The 12,602-nt window shown below is 40.0% G+C and overlaps 1 protein-coding gene across 3 annotated transcripts in view; it reads right to left on the reverse strand.

Moving 5' to 3' along the window:
• LOC133619285 (acylamino-acid-releasing enzyme-like) overlaps positions 1–12,602 on the reverse strand; it is a 49,679-nt gene that overhangs the window by 12,969 nt on the left and 24,108 nt on the right. For all 3 annotated transcript variants that reach the window (XM_061980246.1, XM_061980263.1, XM_061980255.1), the window contains one exon: positions 32–100. In XM_061980246.1, the coding sequence (XP_061836230.1) occupies positions 32–100 (69 nt within the window). The remainder of the gene's footprint in view (positions 1–31; positions 101–12,602) is intronic.

Here is a 12,602-nt window from a genome sequence, read left to right on the forward strand (position 1 = left end):
AATAAATGTGTCAAAACGCCTCATTTAATACTTTGACAGACTCCTTTTTCTCTGAAGTATTTTCTTCATCCAGAGTAGAGGACAACACCGAAGACTCTTTCTAAAATCAGAAAATAAGACAAAACAATAACAGTGATATTTTGAGTGACACTTTGCGAGCTGACTTGTGCATATAAGCTAGGTGACACAATTAACACAATTAATGGTGTCAATGGGGTGGCTGTTCTTTTCTTCTTGCCCCCTCTAATGTATAATATTAAACAACCAACTGATCCATTTTAAGGGTCACAATTAATCACTAAGTAATTTGGTATGTGGGTTCAACATAGACCTCCAAGACAGGACATCACACATATACCACGCAAAATCAAGATAGTTGGGTATTATTCAGTTGTTCCAACTGTGGTAAAGAGCCAGGATGGCAGATGGTGGAGATGAGCAATAGAACTGAGCGCTCGGAGACCTCGAACCATGAATTTTGTATACAGATCATACCAGGTACGGGATATAATATTGTGTATTTCATTATCTGTCAGGATAGTTTTTGACGTGTTTTGTGTATTTCTAAAGACAAGTTGGACCCATGTGTTGTGTCTCTGAATTTGCTGGGTGAACACACAATGACACAAAAGCTAGATACTTGCTGCTTACTCAGCTTCAAGTAGTTCACAGCAGAAAACAAATGTAAAAAAGTTGTTGTTCTAATGCTGAAATGCTGCAAGTTACCGGTACTGTATTTATAGGGAAAAGTGAGTAAGATCTGATTGACTAAAGATTGTAGGACGTTGTAATGTTAATGAGGTACCGTATTTGTATGTCCAAACAGTGTAGATCTCAAACTTTGTCCTTCATTAGGGCTGACTCAATAGACATTAAAAGCACACCGGGTACATTATACTGGTCTATTATGTTTAACCAATTGAGTTACAACTAATATCCAAATACTTAGAATGTGAAGTACACTCTGAAGGCCTGAAGCCAGTGCTGGTTCAAATAATTTTAGCAGCTGCTTCTCCTGCCAATATGGCAATGGAAACAAAACTCGACATGTAACGTCTGCAGCTGTAACAAAGAAAATTGGTATGGATTAAAACTTTAACCGCATGGCACTGAGATGTAATTCGGGTTTAATTTATTACCAAAAAGTCTTGACCAGCGACGTGCGGTGGGATTTACACCAAGTGAGGCAATGAAGCCTTTTAACTTTTAAAATAATAAAATCAAGAAGGAAAAAAAGACAATAATTTACTTTAATGATAATGCTGTTGTCAAGTACTTTAGCCCTATTTATTTACTTTTATAAACTTAAAAAAACATTTGTGATTTTACCCTTTAATTGTATTTTAAGTACATGTGCCTAACCTTGAAGGAAACTTATTTTGCTGTAGTATGATCACCTTCTGTGTTGTCTGAAAGTCCAGTTTGTATATTTTTTTGAGTTTGGTTATATATTGCCCCAGAGCATTAACATATATTTCCTGCATTTGACTTGTTACCAATAAAAGAGATGTTACCAAGTTGCAACATGCCATACTCTCTCTATACATGGCTGTAGCACCTTAAAGAGTCGTGTGTAACCTGGTTTCAGGCAATCTCTTCAATGATTGGTAAAAAGGCACTCACGTACCTACAGGGCGCCATGACAGCTACCAACTTTGGTTGAAGCTACAGTATGTGACTGCGGCGCTTCATTGTTAGTTTTTCTGTATGTAAAAATGCCCTTTTGTGCAGCATGGGGCTGCTCCACCCACAAGAAATGCGGAAAGCGTTTACATCGCTTTCCCAACAACCCGGAAAGAAAACAAGTATGGGAAGAACACTAAAGAGCCACACACTACAGTGTCTTGTGCGAGGTAAACACACAACAATGTCTGCGTTTTGTTCAGGACAGAACACCCTGAAGCTAATACAAATAATGATAAATGATAAATGGGTTGTACTTGTATAGCGCTTTTCTACCTTCAAGGTACTCAAAGCGCTTTGACACTACTTCCACATTTACCCATTCACACACACATTCACACACTGATGGAGGGAGCTGCCATGCAAGGCGCTAACCAGCACCCATCAGGAGCAAGGGTGAAGTGTCTTGCTCAGGACACAACGGACATGACGAGGTTGGTACTAGGTGGGGATTGAACCAGGGACCCTCGGGTCGCGCACGGCCATTCTCCCACTGCGCCACGCACAAGAAGAAATCAACAAATTAAAAGAGACGGTTTCACAAAAACAGACTATCACTGAATCTCAGTAAAACTAAGATTATGTTATTCGGTAATAGCAGAAGAGAAAGTTGAACACAAATACAAATAGACAGAGTAGACATTGAAAGAGTAAAATAAACACATTTTAAGTGTAATAATGGAAGATAGTGGATTAATAAAGTTTGTCCAAGTCTAAAAGCACCAGCATAGCACAGTGATTACAAACAATACATTAGAGGAAGCCCCCACAGTTGACATACCTGACACAAAAGTCATAATTTCTTTGTGACTGTTGGTCCAAAGCTAATGAAGATTTTGGAAAAATAAGTTTTTGGTCGTTCTATGTATTTTTTTTTACGTTTCTTGCACCATTGGGTAAATGTTATAGAGCCTGCTGGTCACGAAACACTGCATGAATGTAGAAGCAGATTGCATCAAATACGGCAGCAAAACTATAAAGCATTGTACATTTATGAGTGGGACTATGTTTAGAACTCTATTTAAACTGGGGGGGCGCTGCTGAGCTAGGACGATGTAGGACGTGTTTTGTAGTGGCTGCGCAGAAATGTGACATTATATATACATTTTAAGTGCACTTCTTAATAATTTTAGCCGTCAATAGCTTCTTTCATTGTTGTAGAGAAAAGATGACTGCAAAATTGAAAACTTTTATTATGCCAAATTTTGAATGCGTTATACGATACTGAGGGCATTAAACATATATTCTGAGCTATTGGGAAGAATATACTCGTTTGCCGGCGAGAGAAATGTACTTCTGAACTGTAACCGTATTTACAGAGAAGACTTGACACAAAGGTGTTTGTCATTTGGTCCTTATGTTCACAAGGCAGTGAGGAAGTCAACAAGGGCATTGAATTGGATGTTAACTCCATGCGTGAAATACCCATAACTTCATTATCTATTCTTACAGCTATAGCTAGTGGTTTGGTGGCCAAATTGAACAGATCGGGAGAGAGGCTACATCTTGGTCTGCAACCCCTGCGCAGATCAAAAAAGTCTGAGTCAACATTGTTTGTACGCACTATCGCCAAAGGGGGGAAGTACAGTGTCTGTATCCATTTCTGAAAGGTACCCCCATTCAAGGCAGTCGAATGCCTTTACCGCTTCGAAAGAGTTGTTTTTTGTAGATTTTCCTCTGAAATGCGGTGCAATAATTGATCTGGCCTCTGAGGTAGGCCTTTAACGCCTCCCAGAAAGTATGAATTTTCCTTCCTGGGGTTTGATTGAGGTCCATGAAATAATCTCTGAAATCATCTTTAAAAGGAGTCTTTAGACATGAGTAGGGGATCAACCATCCATGTGTGACTCGGCCTTGGGCATTCAGGGAAACTAACATCCAGTTGGACCGGGCGACCGGGTCTGTTATATTGGCACCTCGCTATGTTGGGTAGTAACCTCACTGTCTATGGCAAAAAAAATCTATTCTTGATTAATGTACCGGAAAGAAATTGTTTAGTAGTTGGGTGACTATTCCTCCATGGGTCATAAATAGCATATACTTCCATACAATTCTGAAGAACAGTACCCACTTTTGAGAGTTTACAGTTTGGTCTAGGGTTCAATCAGTACAATGGTGGGTTAAGTACATAATTAAAGTTTCCCCCTAAAATGATTTGGTATTCGGTAATGTCTGGTAACTTTTCTATAAAAGTGGAGAAGAATTGGGGGTCATCCCAGTTTGGCCCATAAACATTTGCTGAGGCTTTACGCCATCCATATAGACTGCCTTGTCGATAACATATCTACTGTCCGCGATGGTTGATATTGGCATGAAAGGAATGCTCCTTTTTATTAGTATGGCTGTACCCCAGGTCCTATCCTCTGATTGAGAGCAGAATATTTGTCCTATCCATGATTTTTTGTAGTTTGACACGTTCATTAAATCGAAGGTGTGTTTCCTGCATGTACAGTCATGGTCAAAAGTTTACATACCTTTTTGAAGGACATAATGTCATGGCTGTCTTGAGTTTCCAATAATTTCTACAACTCTTATTTTTTTGTGATAGAGTGATTGGAGCACATACTTGTTTGTCACAAAAAAACATTCATGAAGTTTGGTTCTTTTATGAATTTATTATGAGTCTACTCAATATCTGATCAAATCTGCTGGGTCAAAAGTATACATACAGCAACATACATTATCAATTTTGGTGATGTAGAAAAGTTACAATCAAATCAAATTAGCTTCATGGCATGGCCTTTTAACTTCAAGTGAGTGAATATGATTGACGACACCTGTTGACTTCTCTGAGCCCATTTAAATAGGGCTCATGTGATGCAGTCAATAGACTCGATTACAAACGTGACAATGGGAAATTCAAAGGAACTCAGCACAGATCGGAAAAACTAATCATTGACTTGAACAAGTCAGGAAAGTCACTTGGAGCCATTTCTAAGCAGCTTGAAGGCCTACTGAAACCCACTACTACCGACCACGCAGTCTGATAGTTTATATATCAATGATGAAATCTTAACATTGCAACACATGCCAATACGGCCGGGTTAGCTTACTAAAGTGCAATTTTAAATTTTGCGCAAAATATCCTGCTGAAAACGTCTCGGTATGATGACGTCAGCGCGTGACGTCACGGATTGTAGAGGACATTTTGGGACAGCATGGTGGCCAGCTATTAAGTCGTCTGTTTTCATCGCAAAATTCCACAGTATTCTGGACATGTGTTGGTGAATCTTTTGCAATTTGTTCAATGAACAATGGAGACAGCAAAGAAGAAAGCTGTAGGTGGGAAGCGGTGTATTGCGGCCGATTGCAGCAACACAATCACAGCCGGTGTTTCATTGTTTACATTCCAGGAGGACTTTTAGTTGGATGCGCAGACACGGTACCGTGAGTACGCATGCAGCTGCGGCTTCCAAACATTTGATCGCTTGCCCGTACATGCGTGCCGCTATGTGCATGTCACGTACGTAACTTTGGGGACTTTGGGGAAATATATGTGCTGTATGAACTTTGGGGAGGTGAACGGTACTTTGGGCTGTGGGATTGAGTGTGTTGTGCAGGTGTTTGAGTTGTATTGGCGGGTTATATGGACGGGAGGGGGGAGGTGTTTGTTATGCGGTATTAATTTGTGGCATATTAAATATAAGCCTGGTTGTGTTATGGCTAATAGAGTATGTATATGTCTTGTGTTTATTTACTGTTTTAGTCATTCCCAGCTGAATATCAGGTCCCACCCGCCTCTCACAGCATCTTCCCTATCTGAATCGCTCCTGCTGCTCTCTAGTCCTTCACTCTCACTTTCCTCATCCACGAATCTTTCATCCTCGCTCAAATTAATGGGGAAATCGTCACTTTCTTGGTCCGAATCGCTCTCGCTGCTGGTGGCCATGATTGTAAACAATGTGCAGATGTGAGGAGCTCTACAACCTGTGACGTCCGATACAGGCAAGGCTTTTTTATCAGCGACCAAAAGTTGCGAACTTTATCGTCGATGTTCTCTACTAAATCCTTTCAGCAAAAATATGGCAATATCGCGAAATGATCAAGTATGACACATAGAATGGACCTGCTATCCCCGTTTAAATAAGAAAATCGCATTTTAGTAGGCCTTTGAGGTCCCAAGAGCAACTGTGCAGACAATTGTTCATAAGTATAAAGTGCATGGCAGTTTTGTCACTGCCACGATCAGGAAGAAAACGCAAGCTATGTGAAGTGAAGTTAATTACATTTTATATAGCGCTTTTTCTCAAGTGACTCAAAGCGCTTTACATTGTGAAACCCAATATCTAAGTTACATTTAAACCAGTGTGGGTGGCACTGGGAGCAGGTGGGTAAAGTGTCTTGCCCAAGGACACAACGGCAGTGACTAGGATGGCGGAAGCGGGGATCGAACCTGCAACCCTCAAGTTGCTGGCACGGCCGCTCTACCAACCGAGCTATACCGCCCCACAGCGGTATAGCTCTCTCAGCAGCAGGTGATAGCTGCTACGGAGAGAAAATTGGTCAGGATGATCAAGAGCAACCAAGAACCACCAAAAAGCAGGTCTGCAATGAATTGGAAGCTGCTGGAACACAGGTCTCGGTGTCCACAGTCAAACGTGTTTTGCATCGCCATGGACTGAGAGGCTACCATGTAAGAAGGAAGCCCTTGCTCCAGAAGCGACACCTTAAGGCTCGTCTTAAGTTTGCTGCTGCTCACATCGACAAAGATAAGACCTTCTGGAGGAAAGTTCTGTGGTCAGATGAAACAAAAATGTTGCTGTTTGGCCACAATACCCAGCAATATGTTTGGAAGAGAAAAGGTGAGGCCTTTAATCCCAGGAACACCAAGCCTACCATCAAGCATGGTGGTGGTAGTATTATGCTCTGGGCCTGTTTTGCTGCCAATGGAAGTGGTGCTTTACAGAGAGTACATGAGACAATGAAAAAGGAGGATTACTTCCAAATTCTTCAGGACAACCTAAAATCATCAGCCCGTAGGTTGGGTCTTGGGCGCAGTTGGGTGTTCCAACAGGAAAATTACCCCAAATATACGTCAAAAGAGGTAAAGGAATGGCTAAATCAGGCTAGAATCAAGGTTTTAAAATTGCCTTCCCAAAGTCCTGACTTAAACCCCATTGAAAACATGTGGACAATGCTGAAGAAACAAGTCCATGTCAGAAAACCAAAAAATTTAGCTGAATTGCAGCAATTTTGTCGAGAGGAGTGGTCAAAAATTCAACCAGAAGCTTGCCAGAAGCTTGTGGGTGGCTACCAAAAGCGCCTTATTGCAGTGAAATTTGCCAAGGGACATGTAACCAAATATTAACATTGCTGTATGTATACTTTTGACCCAGCAGATTTGGTCAGATTTTCAGTAGACCCATAATAAATTCATAAAAGAACCAAACTTCATGGATGTTTTTTGTGACCAACAAGTATGTGCTCCAATCACTCTATCACAAACAAATTTGAGTTGTAGAAATTATTGGAAACTCAAGACAGCCTTGACATTATTTTCTTTACAAGTGTATGTAAACTTTTGACCACGACTGTACATCACATCCGGATTTAAAGATTTTAGGTGTGTGGAGAGTCTGGTACATTTAACCGGGTTATTTATACCTTTCACGTTCCAACTTATCAAGTGTCTTTGTGTGACTCAACCAATATAAAAATACAAATACAAAATTGGAAAGAAAAGATACACCTGTTGCTAAACCATGAAATAAAAATAAAAAGGAGCATTTGATAAAGTCTATAGCTGTTGAAGGATCTGTGAACTGTCTGTTCTGTGCCGTCGCTGACATGATGCGGAAAACTGCGGGGTACAGTAGCCCAAACTTTACGCCAGAAATACTATGCCGTGAAGGTAGCTAGTTTCTTGGCCACCTCTGCAGTATAGTCGGGGAGGTTGTAGTAGCAGTGTTGACCTGGCGGTGGCCCTCCGGAAAGGTTCCTCCTTTTCCTGAAAGTAGTGAAACTTCACTGCTATGACTCTGGAGGGGGGGGGTCTCTATCATTTGGTGGTGGCCGCAGGCTTCTATGTGCTCGGTTCAGCATAAGCCCAACATCTCCTTCAACATCGTGGCAGTGACATCTGCAGGCTTCCCATTGTTCTCGTAACATAATGGGTGTTACATCTGCGCTGCCGTCCCTCCGAGTCGTCTAACTTTTGGGTGAGCTTAGGAAGCTCAGCCTTTAGCTTGCTGACATCGCCCTCCAGCACTACAGTGCGGTCAGAATATTTGTTTAGACTAGACTTAACCTCTTGTAGACGAGTTTGTGGTTTCGCTGAGTCATCTTTTATTGAGCCAATTTTTTTCATTTAGATCTTTCGTGCTTGAGCTAGCGATAATGATTTATATTTATATAGCGCTTTTCTCTAGTGACTCAAAGCACTTTACATAGTGAAACCATTATCTAAGTTCATTTAAACCAGTGTAGGTGGCACTGGGAGCAGGTGGGTAAAGTATCTTGCCCAAGTGACTTGGATGGCGGAAGCGGGAATTGAACGTGGAACACTTAAGTTGCTGGCACGGCCGCTCTACCAACCGAGCCATGCCACCCCACCTCCATAGCCACCTCCGTGATCCAACTTTATCCGCAGGCGGGAGAGCAGGGCTTGAGGCTTTTGCGGCCTGTTCTTTCCCAGATCTGTTTTGCTCATAATTCAACCAGAGTGATCGCAAATGTACGGGATAACGGCGTCAGGGCAATTTCTCAGAGCTTTTTTGCAATGCCGAGCAGTTTGTAGTAAATTCGGAGTGGTTACATTTGTAAAAAGGTTATACCTGCTGAGGAACTTGGCAAATTTTTGCACATTCGATTGAAGCTTTTGAAAGAAAGCTGTGATTAAATGGCCTTTTTTCATCATATTCAAAGATATACAGTACCTTAGTGCACTTTATTTGCTAACTCGATGTCACAATTTTGGTGCCTACTGTGTTTGTTTATAAAGTAGAAGAGGCGCGATGGTTGTTTTTTGTAACGAGGGGATGTTGCACACACCCTGTTTAGAAGGATGCTTCTGCAAGAGTTTGTGGGAGGGCTTGCCGGGGCCACTGCTTTGTTTTTCTTTTATTTGCATCAGTCAAGTATGTTTTTTTGAGTTCTACAAGAGACTTGCATTTTTGTACACTGTATATTTGATGCTTGCACCTTTTTGCTATGACCCAGCCTAACCTAACAGCGAAGTCTGGCGGGTGTGGTATTGGTTTACCAGTTTTAACTGTCAAGCGCTTAATAATCCTATAAAACGAGAGAAGATATTATCATCTTCATCATTTGGGAGCCCAAGTAATCTTTTTGCAGGAGACTCTTCTTAAACCTTCTGATCACTTGAGGCTGAGGAGAGTATGGATAGATGGATGGACTTACCATTTTTCCTTTTCGGGCAAATCAAGCGGAGTTGCAATTTTGCTACATAATTATGTTCCTTTAGTACACTTGAATAGTATTTCTGATCCAAATGGGAGGTTTGTTATCGTCACTGGCCAGATTTCCAACAACCCAGTAGCCCTCGTAAATGTTTATGCTTCCAACTATGACGATGACACATTTTTCTGAATCTCGCCGATTTGTCAATGTACTATTTAATACTAGATTGAGACTTTAACTGTTAACTTGATCCCCAGCTTGTCTGCTTAACACCCAAAACTTGTCCAGCAACAATGTTACATTATATTTTTATATGATTTTTATATGATATAGTTTTTATAATTGTATATTATATATATATATATATATTATATTTATAATTTTAGTTAATAATAATTTAATTGTGCAAATATGATGCAGTTGTTATCTCTGATCATGCTCCAATTGCAATGGATTTACTTTTTATAAACCTGAAAACCACATGTGCACTACGGCATCTCAATACACGATTACTTTGTGGATTTAGTTTCACGTCAAATTGATTTTTTGTGCTCTTAAACAAGGCTTCTGGGGTTTCGGCCTCTGTACTATGGGAGGCGCTGAAGGCATACATTAGGGGGGAGATAATATCCTATATAAGTTAAGAGAAAAATCTCAGGAAGAATAAATTGACTAGTTTGACAACACATACAGTATTTGTATTAGACAACCTGTACTCTACCTTTTAAAACGGAAAAGCTCTCTCTACAGGCATAACTTGATGTCCTTACAACAGACCGTGTTACTGAACAAATGCTCCGTTCAAGATCTGAGTTCATTGAACATGGCGATAAAGCTAGTTAACTATTAGCTCATCAACTACGCCTTTATTCCGCAGATTAAATCTGATTCAGACATAGATACAGATGATCTTGAGATCAAAAATGTATTTAAGAATTCATATGCGTCCATCTACTCATCTGCTCAATGTTCCTCTCTGAGCTTGATACATTTTTTTGGGCCAATTTGGACATCTCCTCGGTTGATCAGTTGCGGTAAAGGGCAATTACTCTTGCGATATTGAATGTTGCGGCGTTATCACTACAAAACGGTAAATCTCTGTAACCAGATGGTTATCCTCCCAAATTTAAAAATAAATGTTGACATAAGCTAGCCCCCATATTGTTGGACACGTACAATAAATCGTTTAAATTCGGCCGCCTCCTGCAAACGCTTAACCAGGCTTCAATTTCTCTCCTCTTAAAAAAAGGCAAGGATCCTTCGTCGTGCACTTTGTATCATTCTATTAGCCTGGTAAATCATTAGCCAAACTGCTGGCTTGACGTCTGGATACTATTCTCCCTTCTATTTATATTGCGGTTTAAACCGGGTTCATTCGAAATAGGCACTCTACTTCTAATCTTCAATGTCTTTGCAATATGTTGTACAATGTGTCTGCTTTTAACACTGAAGAAGCAGTGATATATAAGGATGCTGAAAAGGCATTTAACCAAATGGAGTGGAAGAGATTCATCTTTACTGTTTGAATTCATGCACTAAGTTCCTATATTAGTCCCCTGAGACCTCAGTCAGGACAAATAATATTAAATCCCAAAACGTTTGCCTCTACTGTGCTACACGCAGGGTCAGTCCTTCTTTCGTACATTACATTGTCAGATTTTAGACTTCATTTGGAATAAAAAGACTCACAGGTTACGTAAACAATATTTGCAGAGATCCAAATCGTCAGGGGGGATTCGCACTAGCAAACTTTAGGCTTTACTACTGGGCCACCAACATTATAATTCTTAAATATTGGCTACAATATGAAGAATTCTATCCTCCCCGGTTACGGCTGGTTCTGGAGGCAAATTCAACTAAACTGGTATCCCCTAGAGCTCTGGTTCATTTTCCAATTCACTCAACTACTTTTGCATTTACAAAAAATACAACTGTAAAAACTTAATTTAGGATTTGGGTTAAGTTTATTATGTTATTTTGGTTTGCAGACTATTTCCAGTCTTGCACTCATCACTGCTAATCATGCTTTTCCTCCTTTTCTTGTCAATAGTGGCTTTTTAAGATAGTCAAGTCTAGGGATCAACAACATTAAAGATTTATACATTAACAACTCTTTTGCCTCTTTTCAACACCTTTGTAATAAGTTTTAACTCCCTGAGCAACACTGTTCTAGATATCTAAAGATCTGCTATTTTGTTTATAATACTTTCTCTACGTTTACAGATTTACCAACTGACAGTTTTTGTGTTTTTGACATTGTTTCCAACTTTAAAAGGATCAATTACACTTATTTCTAGGACTGGGCGATATATCGAATATACTCGATATATCGCGGGTTTGTCTCTGTCTGTCTCAGAGATACAAAACAAGCGCACCTTCTTACATACGTCACATACGTATACGCCCTCGCGGAGCAGAGAGGTAGCGGCATGGGTACAGTTAGCTGTGGTGCGAGTGGTAATACGAGAGTAATAGGTGCGAATCTGGTAACAAATGAAGGAATAATGAATTCCCAAGAAAAACAGCGCGGGGTCCATCGTCTGGCGGTGGTTTGGCTTCAAGCGGGACTATGTCGAACAGACAACCGTAATTTGTCAGGTGTGGGGCAAAAGTGTTGCTACAAAAAGTAGAATTACTGCTAATATGAAGCATGATTTGAAAAGTCACCCGCTAGAGAATGAGGAGTGCTTGAAACTCTGCATGTCAACATCTCCGTTCGGTGCCACACCAACAAAATGCCGAGGCAACCATTTCCACATCAACACCGTATGAAAAAAATAGTCAACAACAGAAGGAGATAACGTCCGCAGAATCCTACCACATTTGATTTCCTATTATGCAGCTCATTTTTATTTGACAGTTATTGAAATATCTTGTGTGACATCATGTACAAAAGTGCACTTTATTTGTTTTAAACTGTTGTAGTGGTGTTCTGTACAAAAAGTGCACTTTAATTTAGTGTTGTTTTGATATGTCATCTTAGTGACATCATGCACAAAAGTGCACTAATAGCTTGTTTTAAAATGTCTCTGACAATCTTGCACTTTCTGTTTTGAAATTACATCAATGTTTGTGCCACTGCTTAATAACTGTTTAATAAATACAGTTTCGGTCAATTGATTTAGTTGTGATTTCCCTCTCTGCATGAAAGTTTAAAATGAGCATATATTAATGCAGTATGAACAAGAATGTTTTAATGTAGACACATAGAATCATCATACTGCTGTGATTATATGCATCAAGTGTTAATTCAAGGCTAAGGCAAAATATCAAGATATATATCGTGTATCGTGACATGACCTAAAAATATCGAGATATTAAAAAAAGGCCATATCGCCCAGCCCTACTTATTTCTAACCATTTTTTTTAATTTTACGCCCTGAGTCTTTGAAGTAAAATAAGTAGATTTTAAATAGAGTTCACATGTCTTCTTTCTGTGCCAGACAGAGCCTCATTCAATGCATGCTAATACATCATACATATTATACCAAGGTCCGACTGGTTAAGATGTATGATGGAATATCCATATTATGTGATCGGTGTCAACAGTCTCCAGCTAG

This window comes from Nerophis lumbriciformis, linkage group LG01 (genome assembly GCF_033978685.3).
Source record: "Nerophis lumbriciformis linkage group LG01, RoL_Nlum_v2.1, whole genome shotgun sequence".
Classification (NCBI taxonomy): Eukaryota; Metazoa; Chordata; class Actinopteri; order Syngnathiformes; family Syngnathidae; genus Nerophis; species Nerophis lumbriciformis.